This window comes from Alnus glutinosa, chromosome 14 (genome assembly GCF_958979055.1).
Source record: "Alnus glutinosa chromosome 14, dhAlnGlut1.1, whole genome shotgun sequence".
Taxonomy (NCBI): domain Eukaryota; kingdom Viridiplantae; phylum Streptophyta; class Magnoliopsida; order Fagales; family Betulaceae; genus Alnus; species Alnus glutinosa.
This window is the reverse complement of record NC_084899.1, coordinates 25152898-25178093: the sequence shown is the minus strand read 5'-3', so window position 1 is coordinate 25178093 and position 25196 is coordinate 25152898. Positions and strand designations below refer to the sequence as shown.

The 25196-nt window shown below is 38.1% G+C and overlaps 3 protein-coding genes across 3 annotated transcripts; 2 read left to right on the top strand and 1 right to left on the bottom strand.

Annotated features, from left to right (window-relative positions):
* Nucleotides 1–7213: 7213 nt before the first annotated feature.
* Nucleotides 7214–10853, top strand: LOC133857662 (phospholipase A1-Igamma2, chloroplastic-like). Its single transcript, XM_062292956.1, has 2 exons — nt 7214–8732; nt 10458–10853. The coding sequence occupies exons 1-2, from the start codon at nt 7471–7473 to the stop codon at nt 10699–10701; spliced, it is 1506 nt and encodes a 501-aa protein (XP_062148940.1). The 5' UTR covers nt 7214–7470; the 3' UTR covers nt 10702–10853.
* Nucleotides 10854–13647: 2794 nt separating this feature from the next.
* Nucleotides 13648–17596, top strand: LOC133857546 (U3 small nucleolar RNA-associated protein 18 homolog). The gene is made up of 2 exons (XM_062292810.1): nt 13648–13959; nt 15461–17596. The coding sequence occupies exon 2, from the start codon at nt 15484–15486 to the stop codon at nt 17179–17181; it is 1698 nt and encodes a 565-aa protein (XP_062148794.1). The 5' UTR covers nt 13648–13959; nt 15461–15483; the 3' UTR covers nt 17182–17596.
* Nucleotides 17597–18233: 637 nt separating this feature from the next.
* Nucleotides 18234–25192, bottom strand: LOC133858148 (glutathione reductase, chloroplastic). Its single transcript, XM_062293602.1, has 11 exons — nt 24752–25192; nt 21872–22097; nt 21441–21719; nt 21170–21346; nt 20818–20871; nt 20541–20689; nt 20134–20197; nt 19891–20061; nt 19646–19777; nt 19234–19323; nt 18234–18608 (listed from the first exon to the last, which is right to left on the bottom strand). The coding sequence occupies exons 1-10, from the start codon at nt 25150–25152 to the stop codon at nt 19282–19284; spliced, it is 1695 nt and encodes a 564-aa protein (XP_062149586.1). The 5' UTR covers nt 25153–25192; the 3' UTR covers nt 18234–18608; nt 19234–19281.
* Between the last annotated feature and the right edge of the window lie 4 nt (nt 25193–25196).

Genomic DNA, 25196 nt, shown 5'->3' with positions numbered 1-25196 from the left:
TTGATTTCTTTGTTTTGATCTTGTAGATGGGTGTTTATTTTTTGGATGATTGCTTTAGTTGATTGTGTCTACTAATAGCAGGTTCTGGTGGTCTTTGTATTATGCTGTTGCTTACTGTGTTCTTGGAAGCAGTAGGGTTGTCGTTGTTGTTTTTTTTCTCTCTCTTGGTTTCCTAACTAGGGGTTTGTTGTCCCTATGCAGGAGTTGTTTCCAGTTTTCACTGGAGTGTATTGGTTGCTGAGTTGAGCCTTATAAAATCTTTTATTCATCAAAAAAAAAAAATCATGTTTTCTATTTTAATTGCCAACTTTTTCAAAGCACTTATATCCGACTCTCTATTTTAGCTTTCACTTTTTAATATTCCATTTAGATACTATTTATCAAGGATTTAGTTATTCTTTATTGATAGGAGAAATAATATTAGTTTTTTATTTATTTATTTAAAAAAAAAACACTTAGTTTTTACATTTGGTGAACACTATAGCAACTCACCAAAATGTTTCTCTAAATTACTAAGTCGAATGTTGCTCCATTTGCTTCAATTTTAGCATACGGTCTAACCAAAATAACAACTGATTATCTAGATAATAATGCTCTAATTATTATTTTTTTTCGAACGGATAAGCATGTGCTACCCATAGATAAAACAGCCCGAAGGCGTACATGATGAGAAATGAGGGACAGACCCCTCACACTCTAAGCCAGGAGGATCTGGCTTAAAAACAGCTGCCAAGCAGAATCTCAAATTTCACTAAAATTACATAAAGCCCCCCAACTAAAATATTATAGTAAAACTTGAGCCACACAAAGGCAAACTGTACATAGAAATAAGAAAAAATACAACACAAATGCAGAAAACCCTAAAAAAAGTCGCCGGCACTGGAGTATGGAGGCTGCTTCGTCGGAGTGACGACGCGTGTAGAACACGCACCGCATCCGGACGCACCCGGCTGAAGAACCGACGCCGGAGACCTTAGACGCCGCCAAGCACGGCCAGAAAGTGCGGAGCGTGGCCTACATGCGCAGATAGGAAACAAAAACGCCCTGGCGCGTGAGGGCCACGCGCCGAGCTCCGGGGACCTGCACGACCGCAGCTTCCAGCACCTAGGGCGGAACACGGCAGGGGCCTCGGCTGGGTAGCGCGTGTCCATCAGAAGTCGACGGACATGCGTAGATCTAGCTTCAAAAATTAGAGAAAAAACCAAGAAAATCCGACCAGAACACGCCGTCGACAACACCAAAATCGGCCTCACTCCACCTTAGACTTCTTAAGAAGAGTCATCTGCCAGAAACAGAAAGAAAAACAAGAACAAAACAAAACCACCATAGCCAAAAGAGCTAGGGGCAAGACAACCACCACTGGTTTAACCGGGGGGAACCAAACTCTACAGTCCTAAAGACTGAGAGGAACAAAAAAACAGCCAGAAGGAGGGAGGTGGGCCTCCCTTCGCGGCAAAACGGTTATGCAACGGGGAGGCTCTATGGGTTTTTCTTGAGGAGGAAATGGGGAGAGAGAAAAGTGTGTTTTAGTTAACGGTAATAATGCTCTAATTATTTTATGTCTTGAGAACGCCAAAAGTTAGTCATAGCAAAGTGATAAAGATATCAACAGTGTAGTGTTTTTTCTTTTTCTGGCCATATGTCGCTAGGGTACGTACGTAGTGAAAGTATATAGGAATAAGTGGAAGTATTTATTAGTTTCAATTATTTTCATTAAAAAGAAGATTGAAACGTAATAATAAATATAGCTATAAGCAATATTAAACCATTGGTGATTCATGCTATGACAATTCCGATCGAATCCGAGCTATACGAGACCAACGCAAAAGGTTTTGTTTCCATCCTTAAGGGGTAGCTCAATCGGATGGGGACCACGCCTTATGAAGTGTAGGTCACTAATTCGAATCCCCTTCTCTCATCTTGTGTAGATATGTCGAAAAAAGAAAAAAAAGAAAAAGAAAAAAGGTTATGTTTCCACCATTAGAGGGCAAAAATCACGATGCTATGAAATAATAGTGTGAATTAATACGGTTAATTACGAGGGTGATAGATATAAAGTGTGATATTCGAAAAAGAAGTACAGAAAATTATATAAACTTAGAGTGGACATGCAATATTGATCGATCTCCACCATTTCGCTTCAAATTAAAAGAAATTATTTAATGATCAAATTTAATGTTGTTGTATCTGATGGTGTAAATGATAAGTGACACTAGAAGGGTTTTTTTGTGTTACTCTTGCATGTGTCCCTAAAAAAATTAGGTGGCTTTTAAAATTACCATTGGACTTGTGATGAGTAATTCTATATGTACATTAAGTGTTTATAAAAAAATAAGGTAGCTTTTAAATTCATCATTTGATCAAAATCATCATTTGATCAATCACACGCACAATGGTGATTTTTAAAAGCCACCTAATTTGTTGATAGACACTTAATGTACATATATAATTAATTGCTTATGATTGATCATTATTGAAATTTGATTAAATGATGATTTTAGAAGCCAACTCATTTTTAGAGGGACACGAGAGTGAAACATGAGAGACTTTTATAATTACTCGTAAATGATGGATAAAGATCCCCCGGACATGTGAGAGAGTTCACATGGGACCCTTCAGTCCAAATAGGTGGCCGAGTAATCTAAAATTTATTTGAATAAATAGATTTCATATAGATTATTTCACAATGTGCTAAAAAAATTATTAGAAATCTCAATATATAAATGATGCCACATTATTTAAATTTTTTAAATAGTTTGTCAACATATTTATTATGTGACATTGGCTATGTTTGATAATCACCATCCTCACCCCTCCCATAATTTTCACTTATCCAAAAAAAAAAAAAAAATCAACTTGACAACTTCAAAATATTATTTTTTATTTTTTTACTTTTTATATAATATCACTAATTTTTTATTATTATTTAACTAAATAATTTTAGTACAAAACAAACTTTTTTTTTTCCACTTTTTCATACAATTTTTTTTTTTTTTTAAAAAAAAATTTTATATCACATCAATCACTTTTTATTACTATTTTTTTAAAAAAGATAATTGTACTACTAGTCCCTACGGTTGGCCTAAATTACAAATCACTCCTTGAACCCGTTTTCTGTTCATCAAGTAAACAAAGTCTGTTAGTAGATTACAATACAAATGATATTTAGAGATTGTCTCACTATTTATATGGCGTGACAAACTAACAGATTCTGTTAACTTGATGGACGAAAAACAGATTTAGAAAGTAATTCGTAATTATAGTTTACCATAAGGATCATCTACGAACTTTTTGTACCATATAAAGTGTTCGTAATTTAAGTCAATCCCAATACTGATAGTGCAATTATTAAAAAAAAAACAAAAAAACAAATACAACAATATTAAATTTAACCATAAAATATTAACACTAAGTAACCATTGCAGTCTCAAGACTCCGGCTTAAAGAAGTAATTTTTTTTTTAAAAAAAATAATAATAAATTATGAAGCCCGAGTCATGAGCAGACTAACATCATGACATATAGGCTGGATTATCTGTGTGAAAAATAATTGGGAAACGCAATCTCGTGGCTTACCTAGATGGAATAAGCATAATTAATTAGAGAACATATTCCGAGATTATGGAGATCGATGCCTCATGCCACCATCATAAACAACATTCAGTTCCGGCCAGCTTTTTGGAAAAGAAACGCAGGTTCCTTACAAGTTGCTGTCAAGCATATGCGCGTAAACTCAGAGAAAACTTTTGATGCAATGAACTTTGTAGAGTGATTTCAAGCCTCCTTCAAAGGGATCTACGAGAGAGAGAGAGAGAGGGATTTACAAGTAGGAACAGGTGAATTCGCTGCAACGCTCAAGTGATCAGTGAAAATAAATTAGCGAAAAAATTAATTTAGACAGAATTTGACTATGGTCAAAATTGCATACCTGACTGATCATTCATTCTTTCTTTACATTATATAGGCCGTCGCCTTTGCGCTCTGCCTTTTCTCTTTAGGGTTATGGATGAATGTGCACTCGAATTTTGGCAGCAAGTTGGTTGTTGGCTGCTGCCTGCCGGATCTTTGGTGACTCATGGTTCTCAGTATTCTTCAAAATCTGTTGGGCCCTTTGACAGATAGATCTTTTAGTGCCCGTGGATAACCGGTTCCTCGAAAAATGACTTCTACCTTCGGAAAAAAGTGAAAAGGACAAAAAAGAAAAAGTACATATATTAAAGAAATATTTGCAATGTCCCTTCAAATATTTAATTTGAGTAATAAGATTTACCTCATACTTTATGGGGTTGATTGTTGAAGGGGAAAAAAAAAAAGAAAAAAAAAGTACATATATTATTAATTTTGTTAATCTCTCTCTAAACTATCGAAATTGGTTAATGTCTCGTCTAATGATAAAAATACCCTTCTTAAAATTATTAAATTCAAAAAAAAAAAACTAAAAAAATTATTAAAAAAAAACAAATTTTTTTTTTTAAAAAAAAAAATCATTTATTTTTTAGTTTTTTTTTTTTTTTTTTTTTTTAAAACTTTAATTTCGTTTTTTCTTTAATTTTGTTTTTAAAAGTTTTTTTTTTAGTTTTAGGTTTTTTTTTTTTTTTTTTTTCGTATTTGTAAAGACAATTTTGTGTTGTTGAAAAAATAATTAATTAGGGTCATTTTGGTCTTTTGGTTGGTTTTAGGGGAGACATTGACATTTTTTGATAGTTTGAAGGAGGAATATATATTTACTTTTACCAAAAAGAAAAAGAAAAACCTAAATTAAATTAGTGACTATCTTTCTACATAGATTATAGCTTTGCCTTCATTGATATATATATATATATATATATATATATATATATATATATATGCACATATATGACTTTTAAGAAGCACCTATTTTAAAGTACTTGATTCTCTCGTTAGAAGTCTATTGTCACAAGTGGTATAGGAAAGTAAGCTGAGCGAAGCAAAAAGGAAGGACTTTGAATTGAGTTGAAGGGAAGAAGAAGCTGCATGAAGATAAGATATGTGGCATCAAGAGAATGATGCTTAACAAGTGGTGCGAAACAGCCAGAGGCAATTGGAGCTGATCGTGTGTACAGCGGGAGATCGACAAGTTAAAAGGAATTAAGCAACGACGTGTTGAATGAAGAAAACAGTACGTACGTTTGACGGAAGGCTAGAGAGTAGAGAATAAAGTATAGACGATGTTGTATCGTTTTACATTTAGTAGGGTGCGTTTTGTTTACTTTGGGTCAAAGTCTGGCTGATTCAGCCTGATTGTATATATGGGCAACTAATGCCCCAGCCCGTAGAATAAGGCAACTTTTGAATTGTATTGTTCTGTAAGAACTTGGAGTGAAGGCATCATCGAATTTGCCAAACAATTTCCAATTCCATTTCGTTCATTAATCTATTCGATTTCACTAGTTCATTCCTATTTCTATTCCATAACCATTCCTAAATCCAAACACAATTTATTAAATTGTTACACCTATGCAAGGGCGGAAAGCAACTTGATAGCCATTTTCTTATTAACAAAAATGAAGGGTGCGTTTGGGATTGCGCTTTCGTAGAGAAAAAGTACGATTTTAAACCAAATCCCAGAAAATAAACAGTTTACGAACTGTGTTTTTAAAAAATTACGATTTAAAAACGCAGTATTTTAAAAGGTGGCCAAAATACTACGATCTTGCTAAACGCTTAATTGCGTTTTTAAAAATTATTTTATCAAATCGCACATTTTAAAGTCGCATACCTAAACAGATTCGAAATATAACAACACGCAAACATTGACATCAACATATTACGATGGTCTAGAATCTTTCTATCCATATTGTAAAAACTTTTATTAAAACTATAAGAGCCTATGATAAAATTCATTTGTCCGAAGAGAAAATTAACAGTCTAAACACCAATTGGGACGAGCAAACAAACCAATCAAAAATAAATTCAGAATTGTCTGGTTCATTGTAGAGGGCAATTAAACAATGATCACCCCCACCCCCACCCCCCTTTGAGATAAGTGGTCGTAAAAAGATAGGAATTATGAAAAAGAAAGCAACCAACTTTTTCCATAACTAGCATCCTAAAAGTCAGCCGCCCAACACCATGATTAAGAAAGCGAGTGACCTTAGACCATATGAATAAGTGCTGATAAAAAGCTACGAGGTAATGAAAAAGAAGGCAAGTTACCACTTTTTCCATGATTCATAAAAAAAAATATCAGATTTTACGGTGCCACGTAGTAAATATTTTATTATATTATTTAATATTTAAATAACAGGACATCATGTATATTGTTAAATATAACAAAATCAGTTTAATAGACAAAATAAGAAGAATTATTTTGGATTTTGCTTAGCTGCTGTTAAAAAAAAATTCTGGACCGTTGAAAAAACTACCAAAAAAAAAAAAATGTTGTAATATCTTTTTTTCTGGCAAGTTCTCCTTTGCGGGTTTAAGAAAAATTTTAGGGTTAAATGCTTTTAAAAAACTATCACATGTGGTATTCCGCATACATCATATAAACACAAATGATAATTTTTTTTTTTTCTTCATTATTAATGACATTATCACTACTATAAAAAGAAGAAGGTACATAAAATTTAGAGGAAGAGCTCATAAAAAACGAAAATTAAAGGAGATTCACATTAACGCTTTTCACCCTCATTTGGTAAAAGGGTGGTTTACTCCCTTAAGTTTTATTAATTTTTTTCACTTGGAGGTGACTGCAAATTGGTCATAAATGCTAAATGGGTGCGGCGGAACCACTCAAAATGCCACTACCTTTTCTAAAAAAAAAAAAAAAATGCCACTACCTTAGTTTAGCCATTTGAGAGTAGTTGAAGTATTATTATTATTATTATTTTTTTAAAAAAAAAAATGTTTAAATAATATTAATAATTAAGATATAAGAAACATGTATTATTAATAATTAATTTACCCCTTTTTTACAATGACCCTGACAGGCGACAGCTAATTATTGACCACCAGCGCTTTGTCCCTTTTTTTTTTAACGGTGACAGTGACCGTGACAGCTAATTATCTACCACAAGCGGTGATCACATGCTTCTCCGTTGCAAAGGGCCCATTCCTCAATAATAGAATGGAGAGGATCTTGTCCGTTTAGTGTAACAGTGATGTGAAAAGATAATTATGTTTTCACTGTTATACTAAATGAAGAGGTTTCAAATCCAGTAATTTGAACCGCCAATCCCAGAATCCCAGAATTTTCTTGTAATCATGAAGAAAGACCAGGCCCCTTTCGGCCTTTGATGACCAGACTCCCGGAGTCCCAGACCAAGCCCACATGAACAACGCGAGCATTAAACTAATTAATCATGATTATATAAATAATTAAGATAGCTTCATAGGAAATGGAGACCCATTTTCTATTCAATTATATCTGTCTCTAAATATCTCGATACCACCCACCTTCTCCCCCATCTTCACTATTTCACGATCGAACTTATTCACAGTCTCTTCAATGGCGGCCATTTCCCTATCTAACACTCTCCTACCCAATCCCTTCCCCATACGCCGGCACACCCTCCTCCAACAAAAATCCCAGCTTGGAGTTCCAAAAGTAGCCACAAAAACACCAACAATATGCAAGGTACTATCCAAAACCAGCGACTCCCTATCGACCGCTATCACCGAGCAACTAGAAGAGGACGAAGAAGCTTGTGACATTACTTCCCAACCGGAGCGCCAACTAGCCGATGCCTGGCGTGAAATCCACGGCCAAGACGACTGGGTCGGCCTGCTCGATCCAATGGACCCGCTTCTCCGATCGGAGCTAATCAGGTACGGCGATATGGCACAGGCATGTTACGACGCCTTCGATTTCGACCCCTTTTCCAAGTACTGCGGAAGCTGTAGGTTCATGCGCCGCGATTTCTTCGACTCCCTAGGAATGAAGTCACACCAGGGCTACGACGTCTCTCGCTACCTCTTCGCAACCTCAAACATCAACCTACCAAACTTCTTCAAGAAGTCGCGGTGGCCTAAAGTGTGGAGCAAGAACGCCAACTGGATCGGATACGTCGCCGTTTCCAACGACGAAACCACAAAACGTTTAGGTCGCCGTGACATAACCATAGCATGGAGAGGCACAGTGACACGGCTGGAGTGGATTGCAGACCTAATGGATTTCCTCAAGCCAATCTCTTCCAACAAAATCCCATGTCCGGATCCAACGGTGAAAGCCGAATCTGGGTTCTTAGACCTCTACACAGACAAGGACGAGGCCTGCCGGTTTTGCAAGTACTCAGCGAGAGAACAAATATTAAGCGAGGTCAAAAGGTTGCTTAACATGTACGCAAGCGAACAAGTGAGCATTACCATCACAGGGCATAGTCTAGGGGCGGCGTTGGCCGTTCTAAGCGCGTACGATATCGTCGAGACGGGGTTGAATGTGTTAACGGACGGCAGCGCTGTGCCGGTGTGCGTGTTTTCGTTTGCCGGTCCGAGAGTAGGGAACGTAAGGTTCAAGGAGAGGCTTGAGACGTTGGAGCTGAAGGTGTTGAGGGTGGTGAATATTCACGACATGGTGCCAAAGTCGCCGGGGCTGTTCTTCAACGAGCAAGTGCCACCGATGGTGATGAAGTGGGCCGAGGGGTTGCCGTGGAGTTACTCGCACGTTGGAGTCGAGCTTGGATTGGATCACAAGAACTCGCCGTTTTTGAAGCAGACCGGCGATCCGGTTGCTGCACATAATTTGGAGGCTCACCTACATTTGCTTGATGGGTAATTATTATTTTTTTATTATTTTGTTTCTCTTTTAGTTTGCTTACAGGCTTTGCTAGCTCGGTAAAGGTTTAAGATGCTTTAGAAATTGTGGTTTGTAAATAAAAAATGAATCGTTTAAAAATTAAGTAATTAAAAAATTATGATTTAAAATTGTAGAAAAGTGTTTATTCAAATTACAAGTGGAGAGGGTATTTTTTAAAAAATATAAAATTTTAAAGGTTAACTTATAAAAATTATAAGATCAAATTGCAATAATTTCAAACACTTAATTATATTTTTAAAAATTATTTTTTTAATTCACATATTTTAAAATCGTTATTTTTAAATTACATTTCTTATTACTATTCAAAAACAAAACTCACCTAAAAAGACATTTACCAAACAAGCCCTACCATTTTTCTTTTTCTTGGTGAATGCGTCAATATATAATTTTAACTAAATTAAACAACATCCGCACCATTGCATTAATTAATTATATATATATATATATATATATATAAACAACTAATTAGGCTGAACAAACGTGACAAGAAACTATAAGTTAAATGTATGGAATCTATAGGACTCAGATATGTTATTCAAACATGGAGATCTCTTTTCATTTGTATTAAAACTAGAACTTGCGTGGAAGTCATTAAAAAAAGAGCCAATTAAGATGATTAATTAATCACACTAGTTTCTATCGTCAATAGTTAATTATGAATGGGGATGGTTGTGACACAATATATAATATATATAAGATTCTTACTAAAAATACTAGACATTATACTATAATTAGGATCGTAGTCAGAATAGCTTACAATCGATTAATTTGATGCTAGTTGATTATAAAGAATAGTGGAGGTGGCCCGTTAATTTCTTTCTTTCGAGTCTTTAATTAGTTTAAGGAACAAAGTTTTTATTCAAAAATATTTTGTTTTTTAGTGTCCAATTTATTAAAATGACTTATATTCAAAATACATATGATTTTGATATGTACTTTTAATTATCACATTCATTTAAATTTTTTTAATAGAGCACATGAAAATTACTTGTAATTTTAATAAAATATATGAGAATTACTTGCATTTATTTACGAATACATGCATATCAAATTGAAAGAAAAAAAATTCAGACCCAATTAAATTTTTTTAAAAAAAATTGTCCACATTAAAATGAACCCGTGTATGCCTAGAAAAAAAAGGGTTCGGGTCTCAAACTTTTCATTAAAAGGAAGGTCAAATCTTTACCGCTCATGGCAACCATTTTTTTCTACTCATAAGATTCATGGCAATCTGTCAAGTTCTTTGAATATCGAGTATTTGTCCATTCTTGTTAGGTGGACTTTGGATTCAGTGGGGTCTTGGAACGGGTAGTACACCCCTACATTGGAAAATGTCCTAGGAACTTAAATTGACGAAATAATTTATAAACAACTGTATAAATAAGAGATAGTTGTATATATAGCATATAGACTTATAAATTATAAGGTCGGCATCTGAACTTTTAGTAATTTGTTGTCTGAATTTGGGTAGCGAATGTGAGATAGCTTCTTCGTAGATAGGCTGTCCGAAACTTGCTCGAGCATACTAGTAAACTCTATTAGAGCTCTCTCATATTTAGTGTACGAATTGCTAGCAATTTAAACAACAAAATTGGTTTGAATGGAATGGAGGAATGGTGGTGATTAATTTAAAGATTTGTAACGAGGGATCCTTTAATTTGGTTGAGTTATATGTGCAGATACCATGGGAAAGGGCATAGATTTGTGCTAGCAAGTGGAAGAGATCCTGCACTGGTGAACAAGGCGTGTGATTTCTTGAAAGACCATTACTTGGTCCCGCCTTACTGGAGGCAAGATGAGAACAAGGGCATGGTGAGGAGCAAGGATGGGCGTTGGGTGCAGCCTGAACGCCCAAAGCTCGATGATGATCACCCTTCGGATATCCACCACCACCTCAACCAACTACGCCTGACTTCTCATTAATTAAACTTTTTCTATTTGTATATTAATTTTATTTATTTATTTATTTAGAGGTATATTTTTGTAATTTAAAATAACTATGTCATGGGGTAGTTTTGGTCAACTTGTGGATGAATATTATTACAAGTGTTTTGAATACTTTGCAATTTTGGTAATTTTGCCATGTGAAGAGGGAAGTTAGCGTTGTAGTTGATAAACTAGCTAGATATTAATCAAAGGTTGGATGAAAGAGATTCCAAATTGTGCCATTGATTGGGTTTGTTTGGTAAAAAAAATTTGGAGTAGTTTTTTATTTATTTTTTCTTAGTTGCGATGTGAAATAAAAGTAAGAGTAATTTACGAGTATTTTGTGTTTTAAGCGATTTATTAATACTTTTTATTTTCTGCTAAAAATAATAAAAAAAGAATTGTCCTAAAAATGTTACAAAGCGAGCTCAACATAATAGCGATGCTAACAATAAATTGTTGAAAATTTATATCGTAAAATTATACGTCGAAAAAAAAAAATTTTATTGGAAATCATGGTTAATTGAATTTTGATTGAGAGTTAGGGTTTTGGAATAACTAGTTGTTATTTAGAGCTCTATGAGAGGGTATAAGGGTCGATAAATTTTGACATGAGTCGCGAATTCGACATGAACACGATGCAAATTTATAGGGTTTATGTAACACGCAGATTACTGAAATGGAAATTGAACAAGGAAAATGGAAATGGAATGGAAGAAATGTAATATCAATGAAAAACAATAAAATTGGAAAATGATATTATACTGAAATTATGCAAATTCGAGGATGCCTAAAACCTCCGTGAGTGATTCGAGGTACTTCCCCTCCATTTTCAGCCAAGACTGAATTACAACTTGAATGCCTAAAACTATTTACTGGTCTTGTTTATATAAACCTATTTAAAGGCTTACCAAACTAATAAGGCCAAAAGCCCATTATATTACTAAGGCAAAGGCCCAATGCTATTATGCTCATAACACTAAGCCCACTACTAATATACCTATGACACTACCCACCCCTTTAAGCACTTTGCCCACAAAGTGCGATTATTATGATGATTACATTTAAAAGATAAACTGAAAAAATAAGCCCACTATACCACAAAAACAGCTCCTTCTCAATGCTGCTTCTAGAGGCTTCAGCATCATGATGATGCAGGATGACACGTAGCAATATTGGTTCCTTATCCTTAACACGTCACTTTATCTCCTGATGAAGCTTCATGCAATTTCCAGCTCTTCCATTACTTTACCAATCTGCCCTTCAGCCATGTTAGAGGAGTGAAGCCCATTCAGCCACGCAGCCAAGTTACCTCTTGCTTTTCCATGCCAATATCCAATTGCCACGTAGCCATCTTCGAGGTACTTCAATGAACGTTTCTTCCCCATCCATCTTCACGTACAAGTTGCAATGTGTGCAAGAGAAAGGCTCTGGTGGTGTTGGTGGTGGTGCTGGTCCAAGTTGTCCGCCCCCAACCCGATTTCTCGACCTCCGGATCTCTGTCCAGCGCGGCTCCGGCAACAGCGGCATGTCTGCGCTTCCCCTTCAGCCACCACATCCCCTTCTTTTTTTCACACATTTCCAACGCCAACGGTGTTTGAAAAGAACAACATCCACCGCATCCTTAGTGGAGGACAGAGATAGAAGCACACTAGGCACTCCCCAATTTGAAAATGGCATCTCCACGATAGAGTCTGAAGTTTGTAGTTTAGGAATTAGCTCATATGTTGCTGTAATTTCTGTTTGCAATGGATTTCCAGCTTGATCAGGTTCTGGAATTAGGATGTGGTTTGTGGCGCCAATCGGAGCTGGTTCTGGAATGATTGTGTGTTGTGGATCAACGTCTTTCTTCTCTTCTTCATTTGGATCGAAAAAGTGAATGAGGGCTAAGTCTTCTAGCTTCTCATGAACCGAGTATTTTGCGTGAATAGACCGCACCAAACCTTCCCAATCAATCACACTTTTTCTAGATCGTAATTCCCTGAACCATAGATTAGCCTCGCCGACCATATGGAAAGCAGAAATGGATAGTCGTTGCTCTGCCGGAATATTGTAATACACAAAAAATTCTTCGGCTCTGCAACACCACGTTTCTGGATCTTCCCCATCGAATAGGGAAAAGTCCAGCCGAACAGATATCGGCTTCATGATTTCCTTCCCGGACGTTTCACCTCCTTCTAGACTTAGAGGCTGAGTAACCAGCGGAGGAAACATTTCCTTCTCCTTACCCCGCGCATTGAACCCAGGAATTCCCGAGATCATGTCCTGAATACGCTGAAATTGAGTCTCAAAATGGAGCTTCATCTCCTCCTGATTCCTCTGCAGTTTCAACATATCCGTTTGCAAATTCTGGATCTGGGTAGTAGTCTTGTTGTTCCAGTCAGTTTGATGAGCACTGTGAGCTTGCAAGGCTTCTTCCGTCAATTGGTCACGGGTAATGGTATCAACTAGAGATCGAGCTTGATTTTCTTCAGCCATGGTGTTAAATCGGGTTCTCACAGACAGGAAATCAGAGTGGGCAGTTGGTTCAGAGGCTCTGAAACCAATTTGTAACACGCAGATTACTGAAATGGAAATTGAACAAGGAAAATGGAAATGGAATGGAAGAAATGTAATATCAATGAAAAACAATAAAATTGAAAAATGATATTATACTGAAATTAGGCAAATTCGAGGATGCCTAAAACCTCCGTGAGTGATTCGAGGTACTTTCCCTCCATTTTCAGTCAAGACTGAATTACAACTTGAATGCCTAAAACCATTTATTGGTCTTGTTTATATAAACCCATTTAAAGGCTTACCAAACTAATAAGGCCAAAGGCCCATTATATTCCTAAGGCAAAGGCCAATGCTATTATGCTCATAACACTAAGCCCGCTACTAACATACCTATGACAGTTTAACTTTTGAGTCTAGGCTTATTTGGTTCGGCCGTTCGGGTCATAAACGAACACAATTAGAAGGAAAAATAATTTTTTCCTCATTATAGAAGCCGCACGAAACTCGAAAGAAAACCCTAGCCGCGTCACTTTTTCACTTTTCTTAGAAAACCGATTTACTTTCCCGCCTCTGCGCCTCACGGATTCACAGTCTACAGATTCACACTTCACAGCTTCACCTTCGGAGCTTCGGTCCTTCACTCACGGCTTTCACAGTTCCCGCGGCCTTCATTTCACAGTTCAGCCGTCGTCGCCCGTCGACAACACACCGTTCGTCCGTCCGTCGACTCCTTCCGTCCGACCGAGCGACACCAGGGTATATCCCTCTCTCTAATCTCTGATTATCTACGCAGCTATGCTCTCTCTTTTGTGTATATTATAGAGGAAATAAGAGTTGTTATCTTGATGGGTTTTCGGCTTATGTTGGTGTTCAGAAATGGTGTTTCAGAAATGTCAACTCCGATTGTAAAAGAGGCTCAGCATTTTCAAATTTTAGTTTGAACTTGATATAAATAAGTTTCAGCCTTGTCTGAATATGGTTGTCGAAAACTAGTCTTCAGTTCTGACTTATGAGGGAGCATACTTATTTTGTGTTTCTGTTGTTATATTAGTCATTTGTGTGTGTGTGGTGGTGGTGGGGGTGGAGTGGGGGAGGGATTAACTGAGTTGATTCGGTCGTCCTTGTGTGTGTGGACTTTTTGTTGGTTGCCAGATTGTTGCTCCCGATGATTGAACATGATATAAATAAGTTTCAGCCTTGTCTGAATGTGATTGTTGAAAACTAGTCTTCAGTTCTGAGGGAGTATTTGGGGAGGGATAGGGTTTGATTCTGCGTGTAGGGTTTAGGGTTTGGATTTGGGTTTGGGTTTGGAGTTAGAAGTATACATCTGCTCAACCTTGGCGGAAAACTTTGACTATTGATAAAGAGACTGTGATTCAAGAATGATGCTGTGATTTATTTATTTATCATATAAGTTTATTAGCCCCTCTATCAGAAGATCTTCCTATATTAGAGACTTTGAAGCGTGAATTTGGGGATATCTCTTTTGTCATTTTCTGTTACGTTCCTATCATTATCAGTTGTCTTTCTCATTTTTAAGTTGTTTTCTCAGTTCTTCAGTTATTATAATTGTTTTATCATCTCTATATTATGTGATGACTTACCTTGATAAAGATTTGCATTGCGTGTCAAGTGTCTAAGATTCATGGCTTCACATGTATTGACCTATTGGATAAATGGCTGTCGCAATGCAATAATAGTTTATTATAATAGGTTAATCCAACACGAGCTATCACCTATTTATTAAATGTGTTATGCGGGTCAAGTCGTGTCACTTGACTATTTAAATTAGTCGCATTGGAGGAAGTAGGTTTCGCTTGTAAGAAACCTGACCTGTTCTAGGTGTGTTGTTCAGAACTATAAATCTTTACCAGTGTGTGTTTTCCATCTTGCTGTAGCTTTTAGATGTATACAAGTTCTCTAGGTTTTGTACAGGTTCAACTATACAATGCCCCGTATGGCAGCCTTTCTGACCTGTATTTTGGTTTTGGCTGTGTGTATTTAATCGGGAATGCTCTAAGAAATTTAGTTTCATATTTCGTAGTCTGGAATTAATATTTGTCTTAGTTGTTCAAAATTTTACGTAGACGGTGGATCAACATGAAAAAGAATTTATGTTTAGCCCTGAGCACTAAATTTCCATTACTTGATATATTTTTTAGAGTAAACTATGATTTATTTACTATAAAATTTCCAAAGCTACAAATCTTTTGGCTGTTGAATTGTATGTCAATCAAATTGCACTTTGGTTTTGCAGAGGCAGGATTTGTCTTGTGAAAGATGAGTTTAATATCTCAAAAGATTCTCCCTAAAAGTAGAGCCAACAAGACAAAAAGGGTGGATGCTGATGAGCCTTCATTTCTGCCAGGGAATGAAGACACCGGAAATGGAGATTTGGATGTTTTAAGGGTGAATAAGAGAAAGAAAGAACGCAAGGAAGAGGATGAGAAGTTGGTAATTGAGCAAGAAAGAGAAATGAAGAAGCTGGAGAACTCTTTGTTTGGTTCTCTGTATTCCCCTGTTGAGTTTGGGAAGGAAGATGAGGACATTCAAGACAGAGCTGAGAAAGGTTCTGCTTTGTTTTTCATGGACCGTTCTGCAAATAGTATGCTCTCTGTTTATGAAGAGGATGGAGAATTCTTAGAAAGAAGTAATGATGAGGAGGAAACTAAGCCAAGAAAACCTGTATGGGCAGATGAGGAAGAGCAAAAAACCAAAATAAATATTGCTCAAGTTAACAGATTAAGGAAACTGAGGAAGGAAGAGGATGAGAGTTTAATTTCTGGTTCAGAGTATGTATCGAGATTGAGGGCCCAACATGCTAAGCTGAACCCCAGAACAGAGTGGGCCCAATTCGATTCATGGGCAAAGCATGATTCATCTTTTGATGATGAGTCATCGGATGAAGAAAATGGGGCAGTAGTGGCCCGTGGTTACGAGGATGTTGAAGTTGTTGAAGATATCCTTCGAACAAATGAAGACCTTGTTGTGAAAAGCAGTACAAAATTGTTGCCTGGACTTCTTGAATACTCAAGACTTGTAGATGCAAATGTAGAGGATCCTTCTAAGGGTCCAATAAATTCAGTTCAGTTCCATCGAAATGCTCAATTGCTACTTGTTTCAGGATTGGATCGAGGGCTCAGATTTTTTCAAATTGATGGCAAACGCAATACCAAGATACAAAGTATCTTCCTTGATGATTGCCCCGTTCGAAAGGCATCTTTCTTACCTGATGGGTCTCAGGTTATTATAGCAGGAAGGAGAAAGTTCTTCTACTGCTTCGATTTAGTAAAAGCAAAAGTCGATAAAATAGGTCCCCTGGTTGGCAGGGAGGAGAGGAGCTTGGAACTCTTTGAGGTTTCCCCTGATTCTAGTACGATTGCCTTTGTGGGAAATGAAGGTTATATCTTGCTGGTTTCTACCAAAACGAAGGAACTGATAGGGACACTAAAGATGAATGGAACAGTTCGGTCTTTAGCTTTTGCTGATGATGGGCAGCAATTATTGAGCTCTGGTGGTGATGGCCAGGTGTACCACTGGGATTTGAGAACGAGGGCTTGCTTCCATAAGGGTGTAGATGAAGGTTGCATGAATGGTACGGCTCTCTGCACTTCCCCAAATGGCAAACTATTTGCAGCCGGTTCAGACAGTGGGATTGTTAATATTTATAACAGAGAGGAGTTCTTAGGGGGCAAGAGAAAACCTATCAAGACCATAGAAAATCTAACCACCAAAGTGGATTTTCTGAAATTTAATAATGATGCTCAAATATTGGCTATTTCTTCTAGCATGAAGAAGAACAGTTTAAAGTTGATCCATGTCCCGTCGTTTACTGTGTTCTCGAACTGGCCTCCACTTAACAAGTCCCTACATTATCCACGCTGTTTGGATTTCAGTCCCGGCGGTGGTTTCATGGCCATGGGAAATGCTGGTGGAAAAGTGTTGTTGTACAAGTTGCATCACTACCTTCATGCATAGAGCGAATGTGACATATTCAATGTCTGGTCGCTCAGCCCTGCTTTCATCCCCACATATCGGAAGCATCATTTGTCTGAGGCCCCAATATGAAATGATTGTATCTCTTCTTTTTCTTTGCTCGGGTTTTGGTTGGGTGAGGTTTCAGATTATTAGTGGATGGAGTAATGTCTGGAATTCTTTATTTATTTGAGTAAATCATGGCTTATGTTTAGAATCACTTGATAATTGCCACAGGCTACAAATTTGTGATTTCCAAGTGAGGTTTTTGTGCCAGGATTTGTACCTGGCGGATTTTCTTTTTTGGTTGTTTTCTTGTGAGTTTAGCCTTGTGAGCTAGCCATCATATTTGGCTGAATTTAGAAGTTGCCCTTTCTGAATTAAATCCAACAGACTGGCCACACTTGCTTATACGGAATCATCTTAATTTTTTGTTTGTTTGTGTGGAGGGCATCGGGATTAATGAAGTGTTTAAACTAATTTTTCAATTTGTTTGTATCGTCCTTTTTCTTTTTCTTTTTTGAACAGAGATTGTATCATCCTAATGTCTACTGTTTGAACTTTGCCAACTTCCCCCTTATTTGAGGTTCTTTTAGCACAATAATCTGAGTAATTTTATTTTTCATAGCTGCAGTTGTTTTCCTTGAGAGAAAGAGAGCACTCTTAGACTTGTTAATGCGCTGACCTGATGAAGCATCATACTTGTGATGAAAGCCAAATAGGTTTGAGATAGATCTCTTTGAACCATTGCAGAAAACAAGAGTCTTGTCTGCATATAACAAATGATTTCTAAAGAAGAGAGATGATCTCTCATTTATTAAATCGGCTGATGTAACATTTTTTAAGTGACTTTTTATATTCATCCACTCAAAAAAAAAAACAAAAAGTGTAAGTAAGTTGTATGTGAAGAGTAGCATCGATGAGCTGCTAATCCTACATTTCACTTAAAAGCATTAAGTTTAGAGCAAATTTCAACACCCAACACCATCCTACGTAGTTAAATTGCAAACCTATATTTTATAGATATATTTTTGAGAGAGAAGAAGACAATGACAGAATCATAAATCTTCCAACAAAACATCTTTGCCGAACATGTAAAATCATAAGTTACAAAAGTTTATTCTTCAACTAACATGTTTTCCACTGATAATGTACAAAGAGGTATAGAAAGAAAAATAATTTTTTTGGAGGTATCCACCACCAAGCAGATAAGTGCAAAATTATAGGACAGCGTAATGGAACCATTACTGTTTAAGACCCCTCTCTTTTGCTTAATTTCTTCGATGTTCCCGACATGAAACTTTAAAAAAACTGTTGATGCTTCCCCGAGAAGCCCAATCACTATGACGAGTCAGCTTCTAAGTTCTCCAACTATCCTCCTACTATTATTCCACAAATACGATTTTACCTGCAATCTTCCAGATGACAACCTACCCATGTAGCTAAAATGATCAGCAACCTTGCACAGGAGTATAATATAGTGACAAATTAAAAAGTTATAGCAGCATACATAATGATTATTTGACCCCTACCCTATGGAAAGTTCTTAGTTAAGCAAATAAAAACCAATGGCCCGTGAGGGTTAACTTGAATGGTTGTTCGTTTGGTGTAATACCACGAGGTTGGCTGTTCTAGTCTCCTCAATTACCTAATATACGGTTTTTGCAGGCGAGGTCGTGTATCTGGAGTTTACCAGACAGGAATGGGTTCCAAAAAGGACCTTGCCTTGACGGGGTTTCTCGTCATTAAAAAATAAAAAAACCAATGAACAATGAACCTCTCATTATATAGTAAAACCAATAACATGAGTACAAATTTCTGTCTACATCGTTTCTTTTTTATAACTTCGTATTGATAAGTTGTGTTTATGTCACTGTTGACATAGATGATGGCGTGCAAAATACAGCAATATCTAGCCTACTTTTATAGAAATCTCGTGTCTTGTTGTGAAAAAAGTTCCTATATTTCTTCTTAAAGAAAAGGAATATGAAGAACTCAAACAAACTTTTTTTTTCTTATCCAAGTCAGAAGAACAATATAACTGTCGGTTCACACCTTAAGAAAAGCAGCTACACTGTGCAATCAGATTGATCTAGACCATTGCTAAACGCCTGCTGGAGCTTTGGCCTCGGAGTCTATCTTTTCCTGTAACAAATTTAAGCAACAATAGTAACTAGCCAACACAACTCATGAACATTGAAGACTAGTACGAGATTAGCAGACCACATTCCATGTTATATATTTAAAGCACATAACAAAAATTTGGCCTTCAATATCTTCACTACGTTGAGACCGATGAAAACTATGCTCACGAATATATAACAGTTAATTTTTAAATGAAAAATCTGCTTAGCCAACAGCAGCAAGAAACTGATTTATGAAGGGAGGGGGGGGGGGGGGCTCAAGGGTTACATGACTATAGATCTATCATTAAAAAAAAGAAAAGAAATAGGATCTTTTGACAAACCTCAGATGTCTTTCGAATCTTCCTAGTAGGAGTCCTCATTGTGACAAATTCCTCAGCTGCTGTTGGGTGAATACCCACTGTGGCATCGTAGTCTGCCTTGGTCAAGCCAGCTTTCACAGCAACAGCAAATCCCTGTGAATTTAATGAATTGTGAAGCCACATGAATGACCAAACTTATAAAAACAAATGAATATGAAGAAAGAACCCGGGGGGTGGGGGGAACTATCAGGGGAATAGGCAGAAACCTGGACGATTTCTGCTGCATCGTCTCCACACATGTGCAACCCCAGAACCTTGTTTGTTTTTGCACAGACCACAAGTTTCATGAAGACCCTGTCTGGAAGTCCTGAGAGAGTAGCCTTTAAGGGCCTGAAATTTGCTGTGAAGATATCAACGTCACCATATTCTTGTATAGCCTGCAAATATCCTCAAATGTTAAGCACGAGAGGGCAGTCTCAAAAGTTGCTGCTATGCCAAAGAAATGTCACCTGTTCTTCACTAAGACCAACTTGTCCAATCGGTGGCTGAGAAAACACAGCAGAAGGGACAGCTCTACTCCAAAAAAAAAAAAAAAAGCAAGATGCCAGGTCAGATTACATAGTCATATCCTAAACCCGTCCAAATTTTAGTAAGAAAGGAACAAGATTCTACACAGGAATTTTTATTAAAGTGGTCAGATAAATTTAACCACATAGAACCAAGTAACCAAAGTTCACAAGCAATGAAGTTCAGGCAGTAGGACCCATGTCTCTGATATTTTCTAATTATCGTTTAAAACCAACTTAGTTACTGATGCATAAAGAGTGAAGTGCACTTTGTAGATATTCATTAGAGCATTTCTGAAATTATACAATACATATAACTTATCAACCGATTATCACATGAAGGGAGATACCTATAATCAGGTTTTGTTGGCTCATTCTGAAACAGAGTTTTTGCCAATGCCCCTCCTTCCATCAAAGCAACCGGAGTCAGGTTCAATCTATCTGTAACATCTCCAACTGCCCAAATGGAAGGAACAGATGTACGGGAGTATTCATCAACCTGAGGAAACAACGTAGAGGAAGATTATATCTGAAGAAATCAAACTAAATATACATAGGAGATCACACAAAAAGAAAAGAGAGGGGAAAAAGAAGAAAAAAGAAGAAAAGAGTACCAGAAAAGACTACCTCTATTGCTCCATTCTTGGTCATTTTCACCCCTACTGTCTCCAATCCTAAGTTCTGCAATCAAATTACATTCTTGATAATTGATTTTTTTGCTAATTCCACGTGAAACTTACAGTTGCTTCAAAAGGGAAAGTATGAGTTTTACAAACTGGCACATCTTCAAGTTTGCTAAGTTACCACTTTTCCAGAACCCACATCAAGGCACAAAGCTAGGTAGCAACACTTCAAAACAGTTATGAGAAGTGTGGAATAACACCTATGCCTTGACGTGACACTAACACAATGATAACCTAAAGAACCTGAAGAAAGCTGTAACACTGAGGAGCAGAGCACAGAAAAAAAATTTAAAGACCTTTGTATTAGGCCTCCGTCCTGTCGCAAACATAACATGTGAAAATCCTTCAACTGTTCCTTTGTTGGTCTTCAAAGACAATGAACCATCAGCAGATTTAATGATAGCTTGGGGTGACTCCTCTGTGTGGAACTCGATTCCTCTTATAGACATTTGTTCTGCAACAAAATCTCTGATCTGCAGGAATAGAAGACAGAAATTGAATGCGAAAACTCTTGCCTTGACTACAAAGAAATTAAATGCTCAAAACTACGAGTTCACAGTTTCTCACCTCTTCATCAAAACCCCTTAAAACCTTTTTCTGCCTTATAAATACGTGGACCTCAGTTATCAAGCCATTAAAGATGCCAGCAAACTCCACGGCAATGTACCCACCACCAACTATTGCTATTTTCTTGGGCTTTGAGGGCAAATCAAGGGCAGCATCTGAATCTATTGCATATTCACTTCCTGGAATTTCAGGAATGAAGGGACGGCCACCTACTGAAACTAGTATGTGTCTTGCTGAATATAGCTTCCCATCTACGTCAACTGTGTGCGGGTCCACAATCTGTAGGAATTTATTCTGATTAATGCATAAGCTTGCGAAAAATCAAAGTACAGATGCATATTACATGTCCTAATAAGAAATGAAAAAGACGAAAAACAAAAGAAGAAAAAATATATGTCATATATAAATATGGACTCAAAGCATCATCCCACCTTTCCACGACCTTCAATTAACATAACACCAGCATTTGTCAGAATGTTCTTGTAGATACCAGTAAGGCGCTGCAACTCAGCATTCTTATTAGACATCAAGGTGCTCCAGTCATGTTTGGGTTCAGCATCATATTTCCATCCAAAACCATGACTCTCTTCAAATTCATGAGAATATTTTGATGCGTATACTAGTAGTTTCTTTGGTACACATCCGCGAAGTACACACCTGCATTAGAAAATTCCATGGAAAATTATAACTTGCATGCTTATTTCATTATATAAGTAGATCTTAAAAGAATAATGAAGAGGAACCACAGCCCAATTACAAAATTATAAAGAAAGAACCACCACAGTCGAAAGAAAGACAAAAGGAAACTTAATCTCGGGCAACACTAAATCCAAAAGTGAAGAGGAGGTAGCTTTGCCAGCAAGGAAGTAGAGTGCGAAGAAAATATACTATGAGCCCTAGAATAGATCATTCCACCCACTCAAAGGTCCGGTTATACCTCTCTTTCCAAATGCACAAAAACAAACACAGGAACTGCTTTTCAAAGTGGATGGCAGCTCTTATTGCCAACCCTCCCATTCCAACTTGAGAGCACCTCAAAGATTGACCATAGCCAAGTCCAAGAGAGATTGAGGCTCTTTGCAATTCTCACAAATTGCAGGTGCCTGAAATTCTTTCAATCCAGGTTGTTCATTCAAAATGAACGATCTGGAATCAGAGCAAAATAAATCAAAGTAAGTTGAGGGGTGGTCACCCCTGCCCCTTAAGGTGGTCGACCACCCCAAGGGTAGGGGTGGGTAGAACCCGCCTGTACCCGTGAAACCGCCCTGACCTGCTCCCTCAATAACGGATATTAGGTTGTGTTTGAAAATCATGGATCTTAAATCTGCTGATCCGTGATTCAAGGGGCGGGTTGCGGTATGAGATTTTTTCCCACCCGCAAACCCGCCCCGCCTCGAGGTCCCTTTGATACCATCTGATTTTACCCCAAAAAAAAAAAATCCTAAAATCAGACCTAGGCTAAGAGTCACAACTCAACCCAACTCTTTATCGTGAAACCTCAAACCAAAAGGTGCATCCCCATCCTTCCGAAGATCAAGGCTTGAAGAACGTCTGAGAATGAGTGGCCAGGAACGTGAACAGGCACATCAACGGCACTCCCGGCTGGTGGATCAATCCAACGACGGACGCCCACATGAGGAAATACCCAAAGAAGCACTGGATCGCGCTGCCGCGTGGACCACCCATGGCCCACCATGTACATGGATGAGTAGAGGAGGCCTGATAGGACACCGGCGTTGGTGCCGATGTCCATGAAGACAGACACGGTGTCGAGCATTGATTGGTCGTATCCCTAGATTGATTTCAATACAGAGGAGTAGACGTTGAAGGTGTAGGATGAGCCTCAGCTGCTCTGGATCCATATGCTCGCCACCCATCTTGTGCTCAGCCTCTCCATCTCTCTGCAAATCTCTCTCGTGCTTGTTTGATCAATGGACTACGGGAGTGCCGTTGATGTGCATGTTCAACCCAGCCCGACCCGCATCCGGCCCGACCCTTGACACCCAAAGATTAACGGATTGACATCCCTTTGTTACGGGTTGCGGGTGCTGGATTTCAAACCCGTGCACTGCAGGTCGGGTTTTAGAAAACACTAAAATCCGGCCCGTGCCCACCCCTACCCAAGGGGTGGTTGGGGTGGGTGGGCTACCCCCAATGTAGTGGCCGACCACACCCTCACCGAAGGGGTGGTCAACCACCCTAAGAGGATGGTTGGGGTGGGCCGACCACCCCCTCACACCTAAGAGGTGGTTAGTGGTCTGCCACGTCCTCAAAGGGTTGGTCGTCGACCACCCCCAATCCGTTCATTCAAAATGAATGGCTTGAATTGAGTGAATTGCAGGAGAATTACAGGGAACCTCAATCCGTCTAAGACATGGCAAAGAAAGAAAATGTTAAATTCCAACCAAAGCGCCCATACCATTGTAAAACGTATAAAAAAAGCAAAGATCAGACTCGACATCCCCGCTTAGACAAACAACACCAGCTCACCAAACTTCTTTAGAGCATCCCTAGTGAGCTCTTCATTTCAAAATTTTCACCAAAATTTGGTGAAAAACTCAAAAAAATCCACTTTAACAAACTCTATAATTTCTCTATTTTGTCTCTTGTCAGAATTTCACTCCAAATTTGGCTCACAAATTTCATGAGCTATTGAATATTTTATCATCTCTCTCATTTCACTTCACTTTTCACTTTTCTCTCTCTCCTCATTTGTTAGGAGTGGCTGGTTAAAACCAATAAAAAAATTAATATTTAGTTGAAATAGAGAAATATTTGGAGAGTTTGGTGTATGAAGTTTGTTAAAAGTGATAGATAAAATAACAAACCACTCACAGCAAGTCAAACAACCCAAACTGTTAAAAGATCCTGATGAGATAGTCTCCAACCAGGAACAAAGACATAGGAACTCAAAGTAATTCATATTCTAGTAAACTGATACTCAAATGACATCGAAACTAAAAGTTAAAGCATTAAAAAGATCAGAATGAAGCACCATAAAGCAATATCATATTCCTCCAATCATTTCCAATGGTAAGTCTCCACTCAATTTGCTATCAGAAGCAAAACACTAAGCCCATGGAGCAAATGAACTTACATTCAAAATCTCACATACCCAAGAATGAACACAAACAAACAAACCCCAAATAACAAAAACCCAAATTTTCCAAAAAATATTGAACCTCTAACTAAATTCCCAAATCCCAATATTGCTTCCTTCATTAAGACATAAACCCAAAAGGCCATATATGATATACCCAAAAGGAAGGCTGTGACACACACACACACACGCATATACACTAAAAACTTACGTGCCGCCGAAACCGCCGGTGGTGTCGGAGGAAATGGTGGAGAAGGGGAGCTCACAGACGGCGACGGAGGCGCCAAAATTGGAGGCGAAGCGGGAGGCGCGGACCCCGCCGCTGCCGGCGCCGATCGTAAAGAGGTCGAAGTCGTAAGGGCGAGCCGGCTCGGCGCCGTTCTCTGACTCCGCGCGAGCCGCGAAGGCGCGGCGGTGGCGGTGGCTGTGGCTGTGGCAGTGAGAGAGTAGACCGCGGTGGTGGCGAGAGAGAGACGATAGGGTTTTGGGATCAGAGAGAAAGTGCGAAGAAGAGAGAGGAAGAGAGAGTGAGAGCGGGATAGAGAGCCTTGTGTAAAGGGTTTGGGAAGCAAAGGTGAGGCTCGGGGTGGTGGCACTGAGAGAGCTGGCCATTGGGCTCTTTGGCTCTTTGTTCTATCTTGGTTGATTGAAGAGGA